General features: G+C 38.7%; 1 protein-coding gene across 1 annotated transcript in view; it reads right to left on the minus strand.

The window, feature by feature from the left end:
• Glipr1l1 (GLIPR1 like 1) overlaps positions 1–19,807 on the minus strand; it is a 32,285-nt gene that overhangs the window by 2,966 nt on the left and 9,512 nt on the right. Inside the window, exon 3 of the mRNA XM_055626195.1 lies at positions 4,736–4,836. Coding sequence (XP_055482170.1) covers positions 4,736–4,836 — 101 coding nt within the window. The remainder of the gene's footprint in view (positions 1–4,735; positions 4,837–19,807) is intronic.

Genomic DNA, 19,807 nt, shown 5'->3' on the forward strand with positions numbered 1-19,807 from the left:
CCCCCCCCCCCCCCGCTTTTATTTTACTCCGTTTACTCCACCCCTCTCCAGGTCCCCTTCCACCGGGATCCACATGTCTCTCATTAGACAACAAACAGGTTTCTAAGAGATAATAATAAAATAAATAAGATTAAACAAAAACCGGACACATCAGAACAGGACAAAACGAACAGAAAGAAGTGTGTCCACTTCTTTCAGCTCCAGAATCCTAGGCAGCGTGGAGCTACACATGTCCTGGGAATGCCCCCCCAGTTTCTGTGAGTTCATAGGAGCTTTGACTTTGCTCATATTGATTTAGAAGGCCTTGCTTTCTTGGTGTCCTCCACTTCCTCTGGCTCTTAGAGTCTTTCTGCCTTCTCTTTTCTAGGATTTCCTGAGCCCTGAGGGCAGGGATTTGAAGGAAACATCTTGTTTAGGGTTGAGTCCAAACTTATTTCTAACAACCAGGAATGAGTGTTTTTCTCTGAGTCTATCAAAATGGTTATATGATTCTCATTTTCATGGTGATTAATGTAGTGAATCAATTTAGTATTTCAGAATATTTTTTCAGTTGATTTCTCTTTTATTATTATTATTAGTTACATTTTATTAACTCTGTATCCCAGCTATATCCTGCTTCCTCATTCCCTCCCAATCTTACCGTCCCTCCCTCATCTCCTCCCCCTTCCCAAGTCCACTGATTGGGGAGGACCTCCTCCCCTTTGATCTGACCCTTTGTATTTCAGAATCTTTAAATCAGCCTTTTATACTGAAAATCTTCTCACTCTCAGGTAAGGTACACTATGATTTTACTACAAAGTTGTATTAAATCGAGAAATTTTGTTGAGCATTTTTATGTCTGTGCTTCTGAGCCATAGTGTCTCGTCCATTGCTTTAGTTTTGTTCTCCCTTGTAACTTGTATATTTTAAGAAACTTTGTCATTTAACCCAGGCTATTAAATTTGTGGACTTAAATATATCATTCCTGTTATGTTATATGTAAAATATATTATATGTAAAATATAATTTCTTAATATTGTTGATGTCTATCTTTTTCTTCCTACTCAGAGTGGTTTGAGAAAGCTTTGGCTTTTTGTTGATTTTCGCTTTTGTTATTATTTTGTTTGTTTTATTATTTAATGAATTCTGTTTACTTTGGGCTGAAATGCCCTTCCCCTGAGGTGGTTCTTAGGTGGTTTATAGGAGACACAGAGGTCCTTGGGCTCACAAACAAGCACTAAGGAAAGCAGGCATGTTCAACACAGAGTTGTCTCTTTAAGGGAAGAGATGTATAACCTGTTGACACAGAAGTCTGGGAATGGAGGTCGTCAATACTTGTGACCTCTGCAATATCTTTTGGCCAGGCCATGCTCCCCAGACTCATGTTTATCTCAGACCTAGCCTCCTCTAGACCCTTATTAGGAACATTGTTTACATTAGCCTGCTTTCCCAGTTAATCTGTAGGGCCTATCTTTATGGAAGAGTTGTCCCTTGTACTTTACAAGAGTTTGGTTGACTGAACTGCCATAGACTACCTCCGTGCAGGGGTTCCAGGCCATCTCCATGAGTGGTCCTTGGCTGGATTATCAGTCTTAGAAAAGGCCCCTGTGCCCAGACTTTTTGGATCTGTTGCTGTCCTTGTGGAGCTCCTGTCCTTTCCAGGTCTTACTATCTCCTACTTCTTTCATGAGATTTCCTATACTCTGCCCAAAGTTTGGCTATGAGTCTCAACATCTGCCTCAATACCCTGAAGGTTAGAGCCTTTCAGAGGCCCTCTGTGGTAGGCTCCTGTCCTGTTCCTTGTTTTCTCCTTCCTCTGATGTCCATCCATTTTGCCTTTCTGAATGGGGATTGAGCATCTATGGCAGTTCAGTATCCAAGTGGCCTCCATAGTAATGGGGACAGGGAGTGTCTCTGACATGAACTGATTGGCCTGCTCTTTGATTACCTCCCTCTGAGGGGGGAGCAGCCTTACCAGGCCACAGAAGAAGACAATGCATCCACTCCTGATGAGACCTGATAGAACAGGGTCAGAGGGAAGGGGAGGAGGACCACCCTTTTCAGTGTACTGGGAAAGGAACACAGGTGGGGAAGAGGGAGGGTGGGATTGGGAGAGGAGGAGGGAGGAAGGTATGGAGGGGGGATACAAAGTTAAAAAACTGTAATTTATAAAAATAAAAATAATTAAAAAAGAGTTTGGGTGAAATCACTTAAGCTTTGTTGTACACATGGGATTGAGTTAATTATTACTAGAAAACTTCCCCCAAATTATACTGTGCTTGCATATTGCTAAAATAAACAACAGAGCATCAGATTCTTGATGTTTGAACCAACACTGGCTACTGTGTCCTGTTGAACCCGATTTTCTTTCTTCTTCCCATGGATGGACACACGGCTGGATGTGGTGTTTACAGAGAGCCCCCACCACGGGTGAAGTCATTAACTGTAAAGCATTCCTCATGTCCATTGTAACCTTCATTGCTTTAATGAAATTCTAAACACTGCTTTTGTTTTGTTTTGTTTTCATTTTCCCCCCATTCAGTTCAAATACTAGTTTCCATGTGATACCTTCTCTGATTCACAGTTCATCTATAAGTGTGTTTATGTTGAAAGTTCTAAGGGCTATTCTGCTATTGACTTGTCAGTGATTACACTGTGGTCAGACAATATACTCTATTATTTCAATCTTCTTAAATTTATTAACACCTTGTATAACCACTTTGGAAATCAGTCTGGCACGTTCTCAGACAATTAGGAATAGTGCTACCTCAAGATCCAGCTATACCACTCCTGGGCATATATCTAAAATATGCTCAAGTACACAACCAGGATATTTGCTCAACCATGTTCATAGCAGCTTTACTTGTAAGGGACAACCAAGATGTCCCTTAAATTGTATTACATTTACACAATGGAATATGACTCAGCAATTAAAAACAAGGAAATCATGACATTTGCAGGCAAATGGTGGGAACTAGAGAATATCATCCTGAGTGAAGTAACCCAGAAGCAGAAAGACACACATGGCATATACTTGCTTATAAGTGGATGTTAGATATATAATATGGAATAATTATACTAAAATTTGTATATCTAAAGAAGCTAACCAAGAAGGAGGACCCTGGGTAAGATGCTTAATCCTCACTCAGAAAGGCAAACGGGATGGACATTGGAAGAAGGAGAAAACAGGGAACAGGACAGGATCCTACCACAGGGGGCCTCTGAAATACTACCCAGCACGGTATCAAAGCAGATGCTGAGGCTCACAGCCAAACTTTGGGCAGAATGCAGGGAATCTTATGAAAGAAGGGGGAGATAGAAAGACCTGGAGAGGACAGGAGCTCTACAAGGAGAGCAACAGAACCAAAAAATCTGGGCCCAGGTGTCTTTTCTGAGACTGATACTCCAACCAAGGACCATGAATGGAGATAACTTAGAACCCCTGCACAGATGTAGCCCATGGCAGCACAGTCTCCAATTGGGTTCCCTACTGATAGGAACAATGATGGTCTTTGACATGAACTTAGTGAATGTCTCTTTGATCACTCCCCCTTGAGTGGGGAGCAGCTTTACCAGGCTACGGGGGAAGACAATGCAGCCAGTCCTGATGAGATCTGATAAGCTAGGGTTAGATGGAAGGGGAGTAGATCCTCCCATATCAGTGGATTTGGAGAGGGGCATGAGAGGAGATGAGGGAAGAAGGGTGCGATTTGGAGGGGAGGAATGAGTGGGTACAGCTGGGATACAAAGTGAACGAACTGTAATATAAAAAAAGAAAAAAAAATGAGCTTCTTTCCTCAAAAATAGTGCTCTTAAAAATTATTTCGTTCATTTTCTCATCCCGTTGTTCATTTTATTTGAGCTGTGTTTGCTAGCCTTTCTGTGTTTTATATTTAGGTCATCTTGCAGCACTTTCTTTTATATTACCCTTGCTTCTGTGTTTGTGTGTTTGTGCGTGTGTGTAAAAACCAACGGTCAGTGTCTTTCTCAGTCACTCTCCAGCATTTTTTTTATACAGTTTCTCACTGATAGACTTGACTGCCAAGCTCTCAAGCAGCAGGGATCCTCCTGACTCTGCCTATTCCATACCGGAAGTGCTGGATTTTTAGGCATGCCCATGGTACTTGTTCTTTTACATGGGTGCTGGGGACAGAAATCAGGTTCTGATGCTTTTAAGACAAACACTTTATGGACTGAGCCATCTTCCCAGCCTCTATTTTTCAAACTTGAGGGATACTTTCCATCATCTCCATTCTTACATAGAAATAGTTCATGGGAGAGGCTTTTCATTTAGGCAATACTCTTGTCATCATTCTATTTTCACCTGTAAGGTTAACTTAAAGGAAAACTTCATCAAAGACTTTAGGGCTGCCCAGTATAAGATTTCGTACTTGTAAACATTTGAGTTGTTGTTGTTGTTGTTTTGAGACAGGGTCTTTCTATGAAGTACTGCCTGACCTGGGACTCATTATGTAGAGAAGGCTGGCATGGAACTCACAGAGCTCCAACTTCCTCTGCCTCTGAAGTGCTTGAATTAAAGATGTGCGTCACCGCACCTAGCTCTGTAAACATTTGTTAACAGCATTTATTTCAACTTAGAACATCTTTTAAATTTTTTTATTTAACTTTTATTAATTGCACTTTATTCATTTTGTATCCCCCCATAAGCCCCTCCCTCCTCCCCTCCAGGTCCCCTTTCTGCATGCATGCCCCTCCCCAAGTCAACTTAGAACATTTTTAAAGCAAATTAACTTACCCTGGTATATAATCACATACATAAAATGCAGCTGATTTTCCCAAGAGATGAGGACAATTTACAACTGCACAACCAACTTTATACGTTTTGGCCCAAACTACCTATAAGGAAAGGAATTAAAAAGTAACATATTAAACCATATAAACAACTAGTCTGGAGAATATGTGTATTCTTAATTATGATGCATATATGTTTACTGCATTCTTCTAATATCTAACATATTAAGTTATATTTTGTTAAGGCTGCTTTTATAAGCATTAAATGTTTTTTCTACAGAAAAAAAGTCACAAACCAAAAAGATAACTTAATAATTGAATCATACTATAATACATTGTTAAAATCATAATTTCTTTTAGATAAATTAGGAAACATATTTTAATTCTCTCCATTGTCAGTGCTATGAAAAACATCAAACTCAGAGTAAGACTGAAAATAATAATTAGCTTTTTTCTTTAAAAAGAGTATTGCTAAATGGTTGTGCCTTTTAAAGTTTACAGCTTTTAAATTATTTATCAAATCATAAGACTGGTATGGATTAAGAATATGTGAGGTTTATTTAAAAGGTCAATGGTAAGACAGGAAATTTTTAATATTTTGAGTTTCAAGGAAAATTAATTTCAAAAGAAGAAGCCTTGTGCGGAAAATGAGCCACAAGAAAGAGCTAATGATGTGATGAACATCTCAAGTCCCTTGCATCGATGATAGAATGGAATTTTTCCTATTCTCAAAATGAAAAGAGAAGGGGATATTTTATTTATCCTTCTTGAAAATGAAATAATCTTTTCTAGTGACCAAAGATATTTTTCTAACTTTTTAAACTTTATAGTCCATTAACAAAATGGATTATTCTATTCCACAAATTGTGACAAGCACTTTTTTTCGTGGCTGAAGTACAGCTATAATTCATCATTTTGCTGAACATATGTGAATGGATCTTTGAATGCCTGAGAGACACTGTGGTTCAAGAACGGGCATGGTGAGCTGAGGATTAAGAGATGAGTTTGCTTCTCACCACATATCCAGCTCAGAGTGGCAGATTGTGTCCGAGCTTAGTTTCTCATTGAATAAGAATAAGATTAGGTTAATTATTAAAGGATCCTTTACATTTTGCATACCATAAAGTTACTTAATAGAATAACTGCAAGTGTATATATTTTCAAGGAATGTTTAGAATCTAGAATTTGTACCACAATATTCCATCATGTGCACAGTGTGTGTGTGTGTGTGTGTGTGTGTGTGTGTGTGTGTGTGTGTGCGCGTGTGGTAGATGGGCTCATGTGTATGTGTAGGTGCATGGGTGTTTCCATGAATGCAGGCAAGAAATGGATGTCAGGTTCCTGCTGGATTGTTCTACAGCATATTCTCTGAAAATGAAGTCTCTCATCGAACCTACTTAAGCTGTCTTCATCCTGGCCCGTGCTGGGGTTATAATCATATGTGGCCATGCCCGGAGTTTTATGTGAGTTCTGGGGATTCCAGGTAAAGTCATTTTGCTTGCACAATGAAGTGCTCTTAAATATTGATCCATCTCCCAGGCTTGGCTAGGCATATTTAAATTGTGATGTGTTTAGGTTTGAGAAGTTAAGATATGTCGACAGTGTATTATATAGCTTTAAAGTGTAGTCGTCTTATGAAGTGGACTAGATCTAAAACTTTTACTTATGTTAAATACAACTTTAAATAAGTAAATGACAAATACAAGACATTTTAAACCCATTTTTTTCTTAAGCAAACAATCATGTATACATAAACAACATTGTACAATTGTTGAACTAGTAGGAAGGATGGATTTATTTCCAGTTATTTAATATCTTTTATCAGAGATTCTGTGAAGAAGAAACCTTCCAGGTTCCATGTTGATACTCCATGTAAGTTTACGTGCCAGTGAGGAATAATCCCCCATGTGTGACATAAAAGTTTTAAGGTAAAAGGGATATGTGACAATGTGTTATTTTTTTCATTACAACAGGAGAAAACACAAAGACTCAGCCTGCTACCAAACACCCTGCTACCAAAGAGCAAACAGAAGTTCTGAAAACAAAGCCAAAAGTTTTCTTCTTCACTGAATCTCTGATAAAAACTACTTGCTCAACATGTTGTTGTTAAGATTTCTAACTATTCAGGATGTTCATGGAGTTATTAAAACAAAAGTTACTGAGTACCAGATAAGTATTAGTTACTGTGCTTTACCCTGCTGATACAAAGAGGAAGTGCTTTAAATTGAGAGCGATATAAGACATTAAATAAGCGATGTAACATAACAAAATAATTTTGGTAAGACATTGAAAACATTAATTCAGCATAAATAGATGAATGAGTTTGGTCAAACAAAATAGCTCCTCCTGCTGCTCCTGTGGCCTCTGAAAAGTATCTAGGAGTAAGGCTTAGCCAGAATGTATTTCTTCTTCTCGTCAAGATGTAGATACCAAGGACAGATTTTTATTTCTATTTTCAGTTACATAAACAAGAAGAAAAAGTATAAGAAATAGTCTTTTTAATATCCTGGGTATCAGATAGCAAAAGTTAATCAGTCAAAAAAAAAAAAAAAAAAGGGAGGGGAACAGTGTATGAACTATGCATCTAAAGTAAGCTTATTGCCTTATGACTCTCCTGATCATGATGGGGGAGGGGAAACCAGCAATAGTTTGAAGGATTCACACAGCTGAGAAGATCTGACCTGAGGGTTTAGGAAGAACAAGTGGGCAGAGGATTCAGAAGGAACAACACTAGGATGTTCAAAATACTGTGGTGATGGGGAAGAGAGCTTCATCTATTCACAAAGTACTAAACACAGCATGTGTGTGGAGGAGACCCTCCAGGCTCGGGATAGAACCATCTGTAAGAATTAGAGGCCAAGATCAGAGCCTGAGTCCACTATCCACATAGGGAAATTTCATAATTCATATGTGACTGGTATTCAAAATATCTTGATTCAGTGGTAAAGCATAATTAGCCTTAAAATAGTCACTACTTTCATTCTATAGCCCATATTTTAAAAGCAGGAACTCAAAGGATCTAACAAATTCTAAGAAACTTAACTGTCACAGCCATATTTACCAGAAATGTCAAAAGTCCTGAAGCCAGAAGCTGTTTGACACAGTTCCAACAAAGCCGAGCTGAATGCTGCAATCACTGTCATTCTGTCTCTGACTTTTAGGTTTTCCGTCCCTGTGTGTTGCATTCTTAGAGACTTTCTGCATTATGAGTCATCTTATGTTTTTTTCCGAGAAAATTATGTCTGAGTTATCCATTCTGTTTTTAGGAAAATAACTTTATCTGGCCTTATTTAGAAGTCTTCTTTATGCCCCAGAGATCACTAAGCACAGATAAGCACATAGCTAGAATTTTTTTCTTTTCTTTTTCTTTTTCTTTCTTTCTATCTCTCTCTCTCTCTCTTTTTGGTGTTACAAAGAGGTATATTGAGCCATGAAGGTAGAGAGATAGAGAGACAGAGAGACAGAGAGAGAGAGAGAGAGAGAGTCAATAGGAAAAGAAAGAAAGGGAAATAGGGTAAGGTACCCCAGGAGAGAAAAGTCAGAGAGAAGTTTCTTTATGAGGCCTTACTTCAGGAATCTTCTTGGGGCATCTGTCCCTAAGCAAATCCAAACAGTGTATTTGATGCAGAGTAAACAGAGAATTGACAAGCTATGACTGGCCAGGAGAATAGGTTATAGATTTAAGACCCTAACCCTTTACATTATATTTAGAGCACTCTAAAAATGTAGTTTAAAGGTAGAGGGTCACACAGAGCATACCTCCAGAGGAATAGAATCCAGTAAATAAGAGAGATTGGCTAAAATAACCTCTTCCTTCTTTATAGAGTAGATAACGAAACAAACAACACAGGAGTTAGGTAGTAGTAATTGTCATTCATAAAGCTTACAGTAAGTCCAATACATCACAAGGTAATATGCTTCAATATACTGGGTATATAATGACATCGATAAAAACATGATTAGGAATACAGATATCTGTGTCATAATGAAGGCAAAAATTAATCCATTGAAATGAATACACATCTAACAAATACCGCAATAGTGAAAATACTAAAAATAATGATTACTTCTGGGTTTCACATGCTTTAGAAGCTAAATAAAGGATTAGATATACTAGGTATCTTTACTTAAAATGTTAACAGCTGGCTGTGGTGATGCACACTTTTCATTTTAGCATTTGGGAGGTAAAGGCAGATGGATTTCTGTGATTGAAGACATCCTTGTATACATGTTGAGTTCCAGGCCATCCATGGCTACATAATGAGATCTTATTAAAAACAAAAAAGAAAAAAAATAGTTAAAAGAAACAAACTTGGGTGTTCCAATATGGCAGCGCCGGGAAGACACTGTGTTTGCAGAGCAGGAGAGCAGTGACTGCACAGAGACCAACAGACCGAACTCTGGGCCGAAAAGAACAATGATTGTGTTTCCCAGGTGAGAGGAAACCCCACGATGTGAGAAACAATCAGATCCTTTCACCCATCTAAACCCTGGAAGAGTTTCCGAGTCCCAGCAGGTGCTTGGTAGCCAGCCCAGAGCCACACACCAGTGTGTTCTGATCATCATTCCAGCCTGAACTGTGGGCACCACAATACCAGAAACAGATTTCCAGTTGAGAGAAAACCCCACGGTGAAGGAAGCAATCAGGATGGACATCGGTCATCCAGACAAGCCCTGGAAAATATCCTGAGGTCTGGAAGGCACTCAGCCACGAGCCTAGAGACCTGCCTGCACCCCAACTCACTGTCTCAGACAGCACTGTGGGCCCCAGGGCACCAAAGACTGGGCTTCCCTGTCAGGAGGAAACCCGATGGTGAGGGAAGCATTAGGTCTGACCTCAGGGCACTCAAATGACCTCCTCCTGATCCACAAAAAGTTCTTGTGAAAAGTTCCCGGGTTCCTGCATGCACCCAGTCACCAGTGTGGAGCCACTTGCCTGTGCCTACAGGCTCTACTCACTCACCATCACAGACTGATGTAGACCCCAGAACACTACAGACTGGCTCTCCCTGTCAGGAGGAAACCCCATGGTGGGGGAAACTCAGTCCATCCTCAGGACACCCAGCTCTGTAAAAGTTTCTGGGTTCCCACAGTCTCCAGGCTCTAGCCTCCTGCAGCACATAAGAGTGTTGCACTCACGTGTCACTGATAACTGCTTAGGTACTGGGGCACAGAGCTCCAACCACAGACCTACAGAAGCCTGAGATCCGCAGGATCAGCTCCCAGATACTACTCCAAAGTGCAACCAGTTATCTCTAGGTAAACTGACCAAACCGCGGGACTCCCTGGATCTTCATGAGGGCTGTGCCCAGCCAACACAGTGTAAGAGCAACAGCAGCAGCAGCTCACTAAATTTAGAGCAAGAAACCCATCAGCAGGGCAGCTGTCTCTAGGACTTCTCCTAGTGAGAGGAGAGCCTCCCTTACTACCAAAAGCCACAGTTACCACTCAGGTCCATATGCCTGAGGTGAGCTGTGGCAATTCCTGAGAAGCAATGGCCATTTGGTGACCATACCCAAAAAGCTGAGGAGGCCTCCTTCAGGAAAAAAAACAAAAACAAAACAAACAAACAAACAAACAAAAAAAAAACATCTTCCTGATAAGGGGATTCTCCCCACCACCGGATTCCAGGAGGCACCAGAAACTAACAGCCAACACCTGAGAGCCTGATGGATAGAAGCCTGCATAAAAGCTCAACCAAAAAAAGACAAAGCAATATGGCATCTCCAGAACCCAGTTATCCAAGGGCAAGCAGCCCTGGACACCCTATCATAAGTGAAATTCATGTAGATGTCTTTACATATATGCTTATGAAGAGGATAATGGGGGAAACAAATAAAATGAGTAAAGAATTAGAGGAAGATAAAGTCAAACAGATTATGGCCATCTGTAAAGAAATACAGGATGATGCAGCCAAATAGTGTGTGGCTTTCAGAGAGGAAAATATTAAATCACTGAAAAAAAAAAAAAAGGAACAGAGGAATGTTCAAACAAACAGCTGAAGAAATTGAAGGAAAAACAGGAAAATATAGTCAGACAGGTGAAGTAAATCAACAAAACAGCTCAAGATCTGAAGATAAAATTGGAAAAATTAAAGAAAATACAAAGGTAGAAAATCATGGAGAGGAAGAACTTAGGGAAGAAAACAGGAACTACAGAGGTAAGTATAACCAATAGACTACAAGAGATGGAGGAAAGAATCTCAGGTGTGGAAGATACAATGGAAGAAATCGATGTATCTGTCAAAGAAAATGTTAAATCTAAAAATTTCCTAACACAGACCGTCCAAGAAGTCCAAGACAACATGAAAAGACAAAACCTAAGAAAAATAGGAATAGAGAAAAAAGAAGATTCCTGTCTCCAAGGCTCAGAAAATATTTTCAACAAAATCAGAAGAAAATTTCTCCAACTTAAAGGAGAGGCCTATAAACATACAAGAGGACTGCAGAACACCTAATAAATTAGACCAGAAAACAAAATCCTCCTGCCACAATCGAAACAGTAAGTATACAAAAACAAAGAAAAAATACCAAAAGCTGCAAGGGAAAAAGGGAAAAAGGCCAAGTAACATATAATGGCAAACCCATCAGAATCATACTTGATTTCTCAACAGAAACTATGAAAGCCAGAAGGGCATGGACAGATATCATGCAGACCAAAGAGAACACAGATGTCAGCCCAGGCTACTATACCCAGCAAAACTCTCAGGCATCATAGATGGAGAAAACAAGATATTCAATGACAAAAACAAATTTAAACAATATCTATCCACAAATCCACTGTTATAGAAGATACTAGAAGGAAAAATACAACCCAGAAAAGCTAAATACATTCAGGAAAACAGGAAAAAATAACCTCACTACAGTAAAATTAAAAGTAGCCAAACACATAGGAGAAAACAAGTAACCGGACATGAGCCTACCGCAGAGGGCCTCTGAAAGACTCTACCTAGCAGTGTATCAGAGCAAATACTAAGACTCATAACCAAATCTCCGACAGAGTGCAGGGAATCATATGAAAGAAGTGGGAGTTAGTATGACGTGGAAAGGATAGGAGCTCCACAAGAACCAAATATATCTGGGCACAGGGGTCTTTTCTTAGATTGATACTCCAACCAAGGACCACATATGGATATAACCTAGAACTGCTCAGAAGTAGCCTGTGGTAGCTCAGTAACCAATTGGTTTTACCTAATAAGGGGAACAGGGACTATTTCTGACAGGAACTCAATGGCAGGCTCTTTGACCTTTCCACCCCCCCCCCCCAAGGGAGGAGCAGTCCTGCTAGGCCACAGAGGAGAACTTTGCAGCCAGTCCTGAAGATACCTGATAAAACAGGGTCAAATGAAAGGGGAGGAGGTCCTCTCCTATCAGTGGACTTGGAAAGGGGCAGAGAGGAGATGAGAAAGGGAGGGTGGAATTGGGAGGGAATGAGAGAGCGGGATACAGCTGGGATACAGAGTTAATAAAGTGTAACTAATAATAAAAATAAAATAATTAAAAATTAAAAAAGTAGCCAAGCACAGAAACACAGTAATATAACCAACAGCAAAATCAAAGCATCTAACAGCCACTGGTCATTAATCTCTCTCAACATCAATGCATTTAACTCTCCAATAAAAAGACACAGACTAACAGTATGGATGCATAAACAAGACCCAACAATCTGTTGCACTCAAGAAACACACCTAAGTCATAAGATAGACATAACCTGAGAGTAAAGGGCTGGAAGATGGTTTTCCAAGCAAATGGACCCAAGAAGCAAGGAGGAGCAGCTATTCTAATATCTAATAAAATAGATTGTCAACCAAAATTAATCAAAAGAGATGGGGAAGGTCACTTCGTACTCATCAAAGGAAAATTCCACAAAGAAGACATCACAATCCTGAACATCTAAGAAGACATCACAATCCTGAACATCTATGCCCCAAATACAAGGACACCCACATTTGTAAAAGAAACATTAATTAAACTTAAACCACACATAGATCCCCAAACATTAAAAGTGGGAGACTTCACCACCCCACTTCCAACAAAGGACAGGTCAATAAAACAGAAATTAAACAAAAAACCATGAATCAAATGTATGTAATAGAACCTTTAACCCAAACACAAAAGAATTTACATTCTTCTCAGAACCTCATGGAACCTTCACCAAAATAGACCATATAATTGGTCACAAAGCAAGCCTCAACAGATACAAGAAGATTGAAATAATCCCTTGTATCCTATCTGACCACCATGGACTAAAGCTGGACCTTAACAACAACAGAAATTGCAAAAACCTACATACACATGGAAACTGACTGACTCCCTACTCAATGATAGCTGGATCAGGGAAGAAATAAAGAAAAAAATAAAGACTTCCTAGAATTCAATGAAAATGAAGGCACACATACTCAAACTTTTGGGACACAGTGAAAGCAGTGTCAAGAGGAAAGTTCATAGCACTAAGTGCCTTCAAGAAGAAATTTGAAATATCTCCTACAAGCAATTTAATTGCTCACCTGAAAGGCCTAGATAAAAAAGAAGCAAGACACAACCAAGAGGAGTAGTTGGCTGGAAATAATCAAACTCATGGCTAAAATAAATAACTCAGAAACAAAGAAAACAATCTGAAGAATCAATGAAACCAAGACCTGGTTCTTTGAGAAAATTAACAAGATAGATAAACCCTTAGCCAAACCAACTAAAAGGCAGAGAGACACTATCCAAATCAATAAAACCAGAAACAAAAAGGGGGACATAACAACAGACATCGAGGAAATTCAAACAATCATCAGGTCTTACTTAAAAAGCCTATATGCCACAAAATTTGAAAATCTAAATGAAATGGATAATTTTCTTGATCGATTCCACTTACCAAAGCTGAATCAAGTCCAGGTGTAAAAATTAAATAGTTTTATATCCCTTAAGGAAATAGAAGCTGTTATCAAAAGTCTCCCATCCAAAAAAAACCCAGGACCAGATGGTTTCAGCACAGAATTCTACCAGACCCTCAAAGAAGAGCTAACATTAATACTCTTCAAACTATTCCACAAAATAGAAGCAGAAGGAGAATTACCAAACTCATTCTGTGAAGTCACAGTCACTTTGGTACCTAAAACCTCACAAAGACCCAACAAAGAAAGAGAATTTCAGGCCAGCCTCCCTTATGAACATTGATGCAAAAATACTCAACAAAATACTCTCAAACCAAATCCAAGAACACATCAAAGATATCATTCACTATGGCCAACCAGGTTTCATTCCAGGTATGCAGGGGTGGTTCAATATACAGAAATCCACTAATGCAATCCACCATGCAAACAGACTGAAAGAAAAAAAAAGCCACATGATAATCTCCTTTGATGCAGAAAGAGCATTTGATAAAATCCAACATTCATTTATGTTTAAAGTCCTGGAGAGATCAGGGATACAAGGTACATACCTAAACATAGTAAAGGCAGTATCCAGCAAGCCTATAGCCACCATCAAACTAAACGAAGAGAAACTGAAATAAATCCCACTAAAATCAGAGACAAGGCAAGACTGCACAATCTCTCCATTTCTCTTCAACATAGTTCTTGAAGTCCTTGCCAGACAATAAAACAATTAAAGGAGATCAAGGGGATTCAGTTAAGAAAGGAAGAAGTCAAAGTATCACTATTTGCAATTGATATAATAGTATATATGAGTGACCCCAAAATTCTGCCAGGGAACTCCTACAGCTGATAAACACCTTCAGCCAAGTGGCTGCATATAAAATTAACTACAAAAAAATCAGTATTACTCCTGTATACAAAAGACAAATGGGCTGAGAAAGAAATTAGGAAAACAATACCCTTCACAATAGCCACAAAGGACATAAAGTGTAACTCTAACCAAGCAAGTCAAAGACTTGTATAAAAAAAATTCCATTCTTTGAAGAAAGAAATAGAAGAAGATATGAAAAGATGGAAAGATCTCCCATGCTCATGGCTTGGGCAGAATTAACATAGTAAAAATGGCCATCTTACCAAAAGCACTCTACTGATACAATGCAATTCCCATGAAGTTACCAACACAATTCTTTACAGACCTTGAAAAAAACCTCTCAATTTCTTATGGAATAACAAGAAACCTAGAATCGCTAAAACAATCCTCTACAATAAAAGAACTTTTGGAGGTATCTCCATCCCTGATCTCAAGCTGTAGTATAGAACAACAGTAATAAAAACTGCATGGTACTGGCGTATAAACTGGCTTGTGGATCAATGGAATTGAATAGAAGACCCAGAAATAAACCCCCACACTAATGGACTCCTGATTTTTGACAAAGATTCCAAAACCATACAATGGAAAAAAGATAACATCTTCAACAAATGGTGCTAGTCTAACTAGATGTCTACATGTAGAAAAATGCAAATAGATTCATATCACCCTGCACAAAACTAAAGTCCAAGTAAATCAAAGACCTAAACATAAAACCAGACACATTAAACCTGTTAAAAAGAAAAAGTGGGGAAGAGCCTTGAACTCTTTGACACAGGAGACAACTTCCTGAACAGAACACCAACAGCACAGGCTCTAAGATCAACAGACAATTGGACCTCATGAAACTGAAAAGCTTTTGTAAAGCAAAGGACACTGTCGTCAGAACAAAAGGACAGCCTACAGACTGGGAAAGGATCTTCACGAACCCTATGTCTGACAGAGAGCCAATGTCCAGAATATTTAAAGAACTAAAGACGTTAACCAGCAATAAATTAAGTAATCCAATGAAAAAAATGGGGGTACAGCGCTAACAGAGAATTTTCAATAGAGGAATATTGAATGGCAGACAAACACTTAAAGAAATGCTCAACATCCTTAGTCATCAGGGAAATGCAAAACAAAACTACCCTGAAATTTCACCTTACATCTATCATAATGGCTAAGATCAAAAACTCAAGTGACAATACATGCTGGAGAGGATGTGGAGAAAAGGGAACCCTCCTCCATTGCTGGTGGGAATGTAAACTTGTACAATCACTTTGGAAATCAATCTGGTGCTTTCTCAGACAATTAGGAATAGCACTTCCCCAAGATCCAGCTATATCATTCTTAGGCATATATCCAAAAGATGCTCAAGTATATAACAAGGACATTTGTTCAACCATGTTCATAGTAGCCTTATTTGTAATAGTTAGAAACTGGAAACAACTCAGATGTTCCTCAGCTGAGAAATGGATACAGAAATTGTGGTACATTTACACAATGGAATGCTATTCAGCAATTAAAAACAAGGAAATCATGACATTTGCAGGCAAATGGTGGGAACTAGAGAAGATCATCCTGAGTAAGGTATTCTAGAAGCAGAAAGGACACACATGATATATACTCACTTTTAAGTGGATATTAGATATATAATATAGTATAATCATAGTAAAATCTGTACACCTAAAGAAGCTAATCAAGGAGGACCCTGGGTAAGATGCTAAACCCTCATTCAGAAAGGCAAATAGGAGAGACATCAGAGGAGGGAAAAAACAGGGAACAGGACAGAATCTTACCACAGAGGGCCTCTGAAAGACTACCCAGCAGGGTGTCAAAGCAGATGCTGAGATTCATAGCCAAACTTTGGGTAGAGTGCAGGGAATCTCATGAAAGAAGGGGGGGATAGAAAGACCTGGAGGAGACAGGAGCTCTACAAGGAGAGCAACAGAACCAAAAAATCTTGGCCCAGGGATCTTTTCTGAGACTGATACTCCAAACAAGGACCATTCGTGGAGATAACCTAGAACCCCTGCACAGATGTAGCCCATGGCAGCTTAGCGTCTAAGAGGGTTCTCTAGCAATGGGAATAGGGACTGTCTTGGACATGATGTCAGGTCATGGGTCTTTGATCACCTCCTCCTGAGGAGTGAGCAGCTTTACCAGGCCACAGAGGAAGACCATACAGACAGTCCTGATGAGACCTGATAGACTAGGGTCAGGTGGAAGGGGAGGAGGACCTTCTCCCATCAGTGTACTTGGAGAGGAGCATGGGAGAAGAGGAGGGAGGGAGTGGTGATTGGGAGGGGATGAGGGAGGGAGCTACAGCTGGATACAAAGTTAATAAACTGTAATGAATAAAGAATTAAATAAATTTAATGAAAAAACCCAAACTTTTAGAAATATAAATTTTAATGTTTAAGACAGGGAAGAAACTAAATCAATTCCAATTTCTTCACCTAGCCAGATATCATACCTTCTTTTTTCTGTTCTAGCTGGGTTAATCTGTCAGATATTTCTTTCTATCTACCCATCTCAACTTCCCAGATCTAGCCCAAGTCCCACCTACAGTCCCTAGGCCCATTTTGGACAACCCCGTGTGTGGATCTCTACTTTCATGCTTTGGCTAGGACAAGTGCCATGTGCTCCAATCTACAGTCCCCTCTGGTACCAAAGTCTAATCTCCCTACTTAGATCCTTCACATCCTGCTCCAGGCACCTGTAGGATTACTCAGCCTGATCCTCCCTCCCACACACCTTTTCCAACCTGAGATCTACCCCTAAACTTGAGGTTTGGGCCAGGACTAACATCCTGTAGGCCAGGCCAGCCCCTGTGTATGTCTGAATTCCTTCCACCTAAGACATATCCAGTCTTAGGCCCAACCTGTTGTATTCTGCCTCAACTTTTACTCTCAACATCAGATACAGAACTAACAAAAGAAGTTCACATGTATAGTACACACATACACACACACACACACACAATATATATATATATATATATATATATAAAAGATCAAAGCAGTAACTCCCTTATTTCCAACTCCACCAGACCTATAGAAATGTTTGCCAGTGAGAATGACCTACATGAACTCTAAGACACAGAATTTAAAAGAACAAGTATAAACTTTCTCAAAGAATTCAAGGAGTGTAAAGAAGACACAAAGAAATAGCTCAATGAACATAAAGAGAGTGAACTTAACATAAATGCCTAAGTGATGCAAAAACAAAAACAGAAAACACCAATGTACGTCTGATGGCCATGGTGAAGATTATCCAGAATTTGACAGTCTTATGTCAATAGCATAGAATGGATCTTCAACAAGATCATAGAAGAAAACTTCTCTAAATTAAGGAAGGACATGCACACACAGACATAACAATCACACAGAACACCGAATACTAAATAAAGAGAGGCACTGAAGAGAACTTGAGCTGAAATGAAGATGGAATCTAAAAATCCAAAGCTGATGTAGCAAGCCCAAGTAGAATGAATCAAGGAGAAGGTAGACTAGTGGTACTGAAAGAAAACGTAGAGTATTTACACAAAATAAGCAAATTAGGCAACAGGTTAAAAAAAAATAGGAAAGGAACATATAGGAAATGTGGGGCACCATAAAAAGACTAAACCTTTGAATTATAAGAAAAGAGGAGGGAGAATAATCTTGAGTCAATGGCATAGAACAAGTCTTTAACAGGATTGTAGATGAAAAGTTCCTCAAACTAAGGAAAAACTCACCAACACAGATATAAGAGACACACAAGACACCAAGTAGACAACACCAGAAAAGAAATTCCCCATAGCATATCATAGTTAAAACACCAAGTATACAAAACAAAGAAAGAATATTGATTGCTACAAGAGAAAAACACAAGACACACATAAACAAAACCCCATTAGTATAAAAGCTAGTTTTTTCAATGGAAAATGGGAAAGCCAGAAAAGTCTGGAGCAATGCTTTCATGTCTTAAAAGCCCATGACTATCAACCTAGACTATTGTACCCACAAAACCTATTTGCCATAGTTAAAGAAAAAAAAAAGAACTTTCCATAATATAAAGAGCCTTAAAATTTTTATATCCAAAAGATAAAACCTAAAGAAAAGATATAATGAAACACTTGAACTGAAGAGAGGGACAACCATAGAAAGAAAACAAACAAAGCTATAATTACTGAGCACCACTGAGAACACAAATAACATCACTAAAAATCGACAACCCAATGACCACAATTAACACATACCTTTCAATAATAACTTTAAATATTAATAGCCTCAATTATTCACTCAAAACACAGGTTGACTGTATGGATCAAGTAACAAAATCTACCTGTTGTTTACAAGAAACACAGCTTTAAAATTAGGTAATAACTTCGTGTCAAAAAATGGACAGAAGTACTCCAGTCAAATGGGACCAGAAAATAAGCAGTTGTCACTGTCCTGATATCTAGCAAAATAGACTTCATACTAAAACTAATGAGAAAAGATAAAGAGGGAATGCTTCATACTTCATTTTAATTAACGAATCAGTTAACCAAGAGAACAGTAGTATCCTAAAATTTGTGCACCAAACTCACGTGTATCCAATTTTATTAAAAAAAAAAATGTACCTCTGGAATTAAAGAAAAAGATTAGCATCAAGTCACCAACAGTAGGAAATTTAAATACCCCACTTTCTCCAACAGACAGGTCATTTGGACAAAGAAGTAAGCAGAGAAATATTAGAATTAAATGGCTTCATATGTGAAATGGACTGAACAGATATCTACAGAAAGTTCTACCCAAACAATAAAGAGTTCACATTCTACTCTGCAGAACATGGAAGCCTCTGTAAAACAGACATCCTGAGACACAAATCTTCACAAATTTTAGTAAGGCTGAAATAACTATGTATCCTATCTGACCATAATGCAATAAGTCTTAAAATTGACAACAAACAAATTTCTAGTATGTACACAAATTCATGGATATTAAATAGCTCGTTATTGAATGATGAATGGATCAAAGAAGAAATCAAGAAAGAAATAGAAAATTCCCTGGAACTCAATGAAAATGAAAACACAGATGAGCAAAACTTATGGTACACATTTGAAGGAAACTTATAGCTCTATGTGTCTCTATTTTAAAACAAAAAAGAAAATTGAACACAAGTTATGAAGGATATGGGAGTAAAAAGGTTGTAGAGTCTTTCTTTGTGGTTAAGGGAAGCAACCAAGGCCAGGTATGTCTTAGGGGAGTCCCTGCTTAGCGGTCTGGAGAGGCTGTTAAGGGAAGCTGTGAAGGCAAATGTAGTAACACTTTTGAGAATTTGGGAATTTCGGTTTCATAAAAGCACAGAAATATATAAGAATGTGCTTTCATTTT

Source organism: Psammomys obesus, unplaced genomic scaffold (assembly GCF_907164565.1).
Source record: "Psammomys obesus unplaced genomic scaffold, mPsaObe1.curated_primary_1811, whole genome shotgun sequence".
NCBI lineage: Eukaryota > Metazoa > Chordata > Mammalia > Rodentia > Muridae > Psammomys > Psammomys obesus.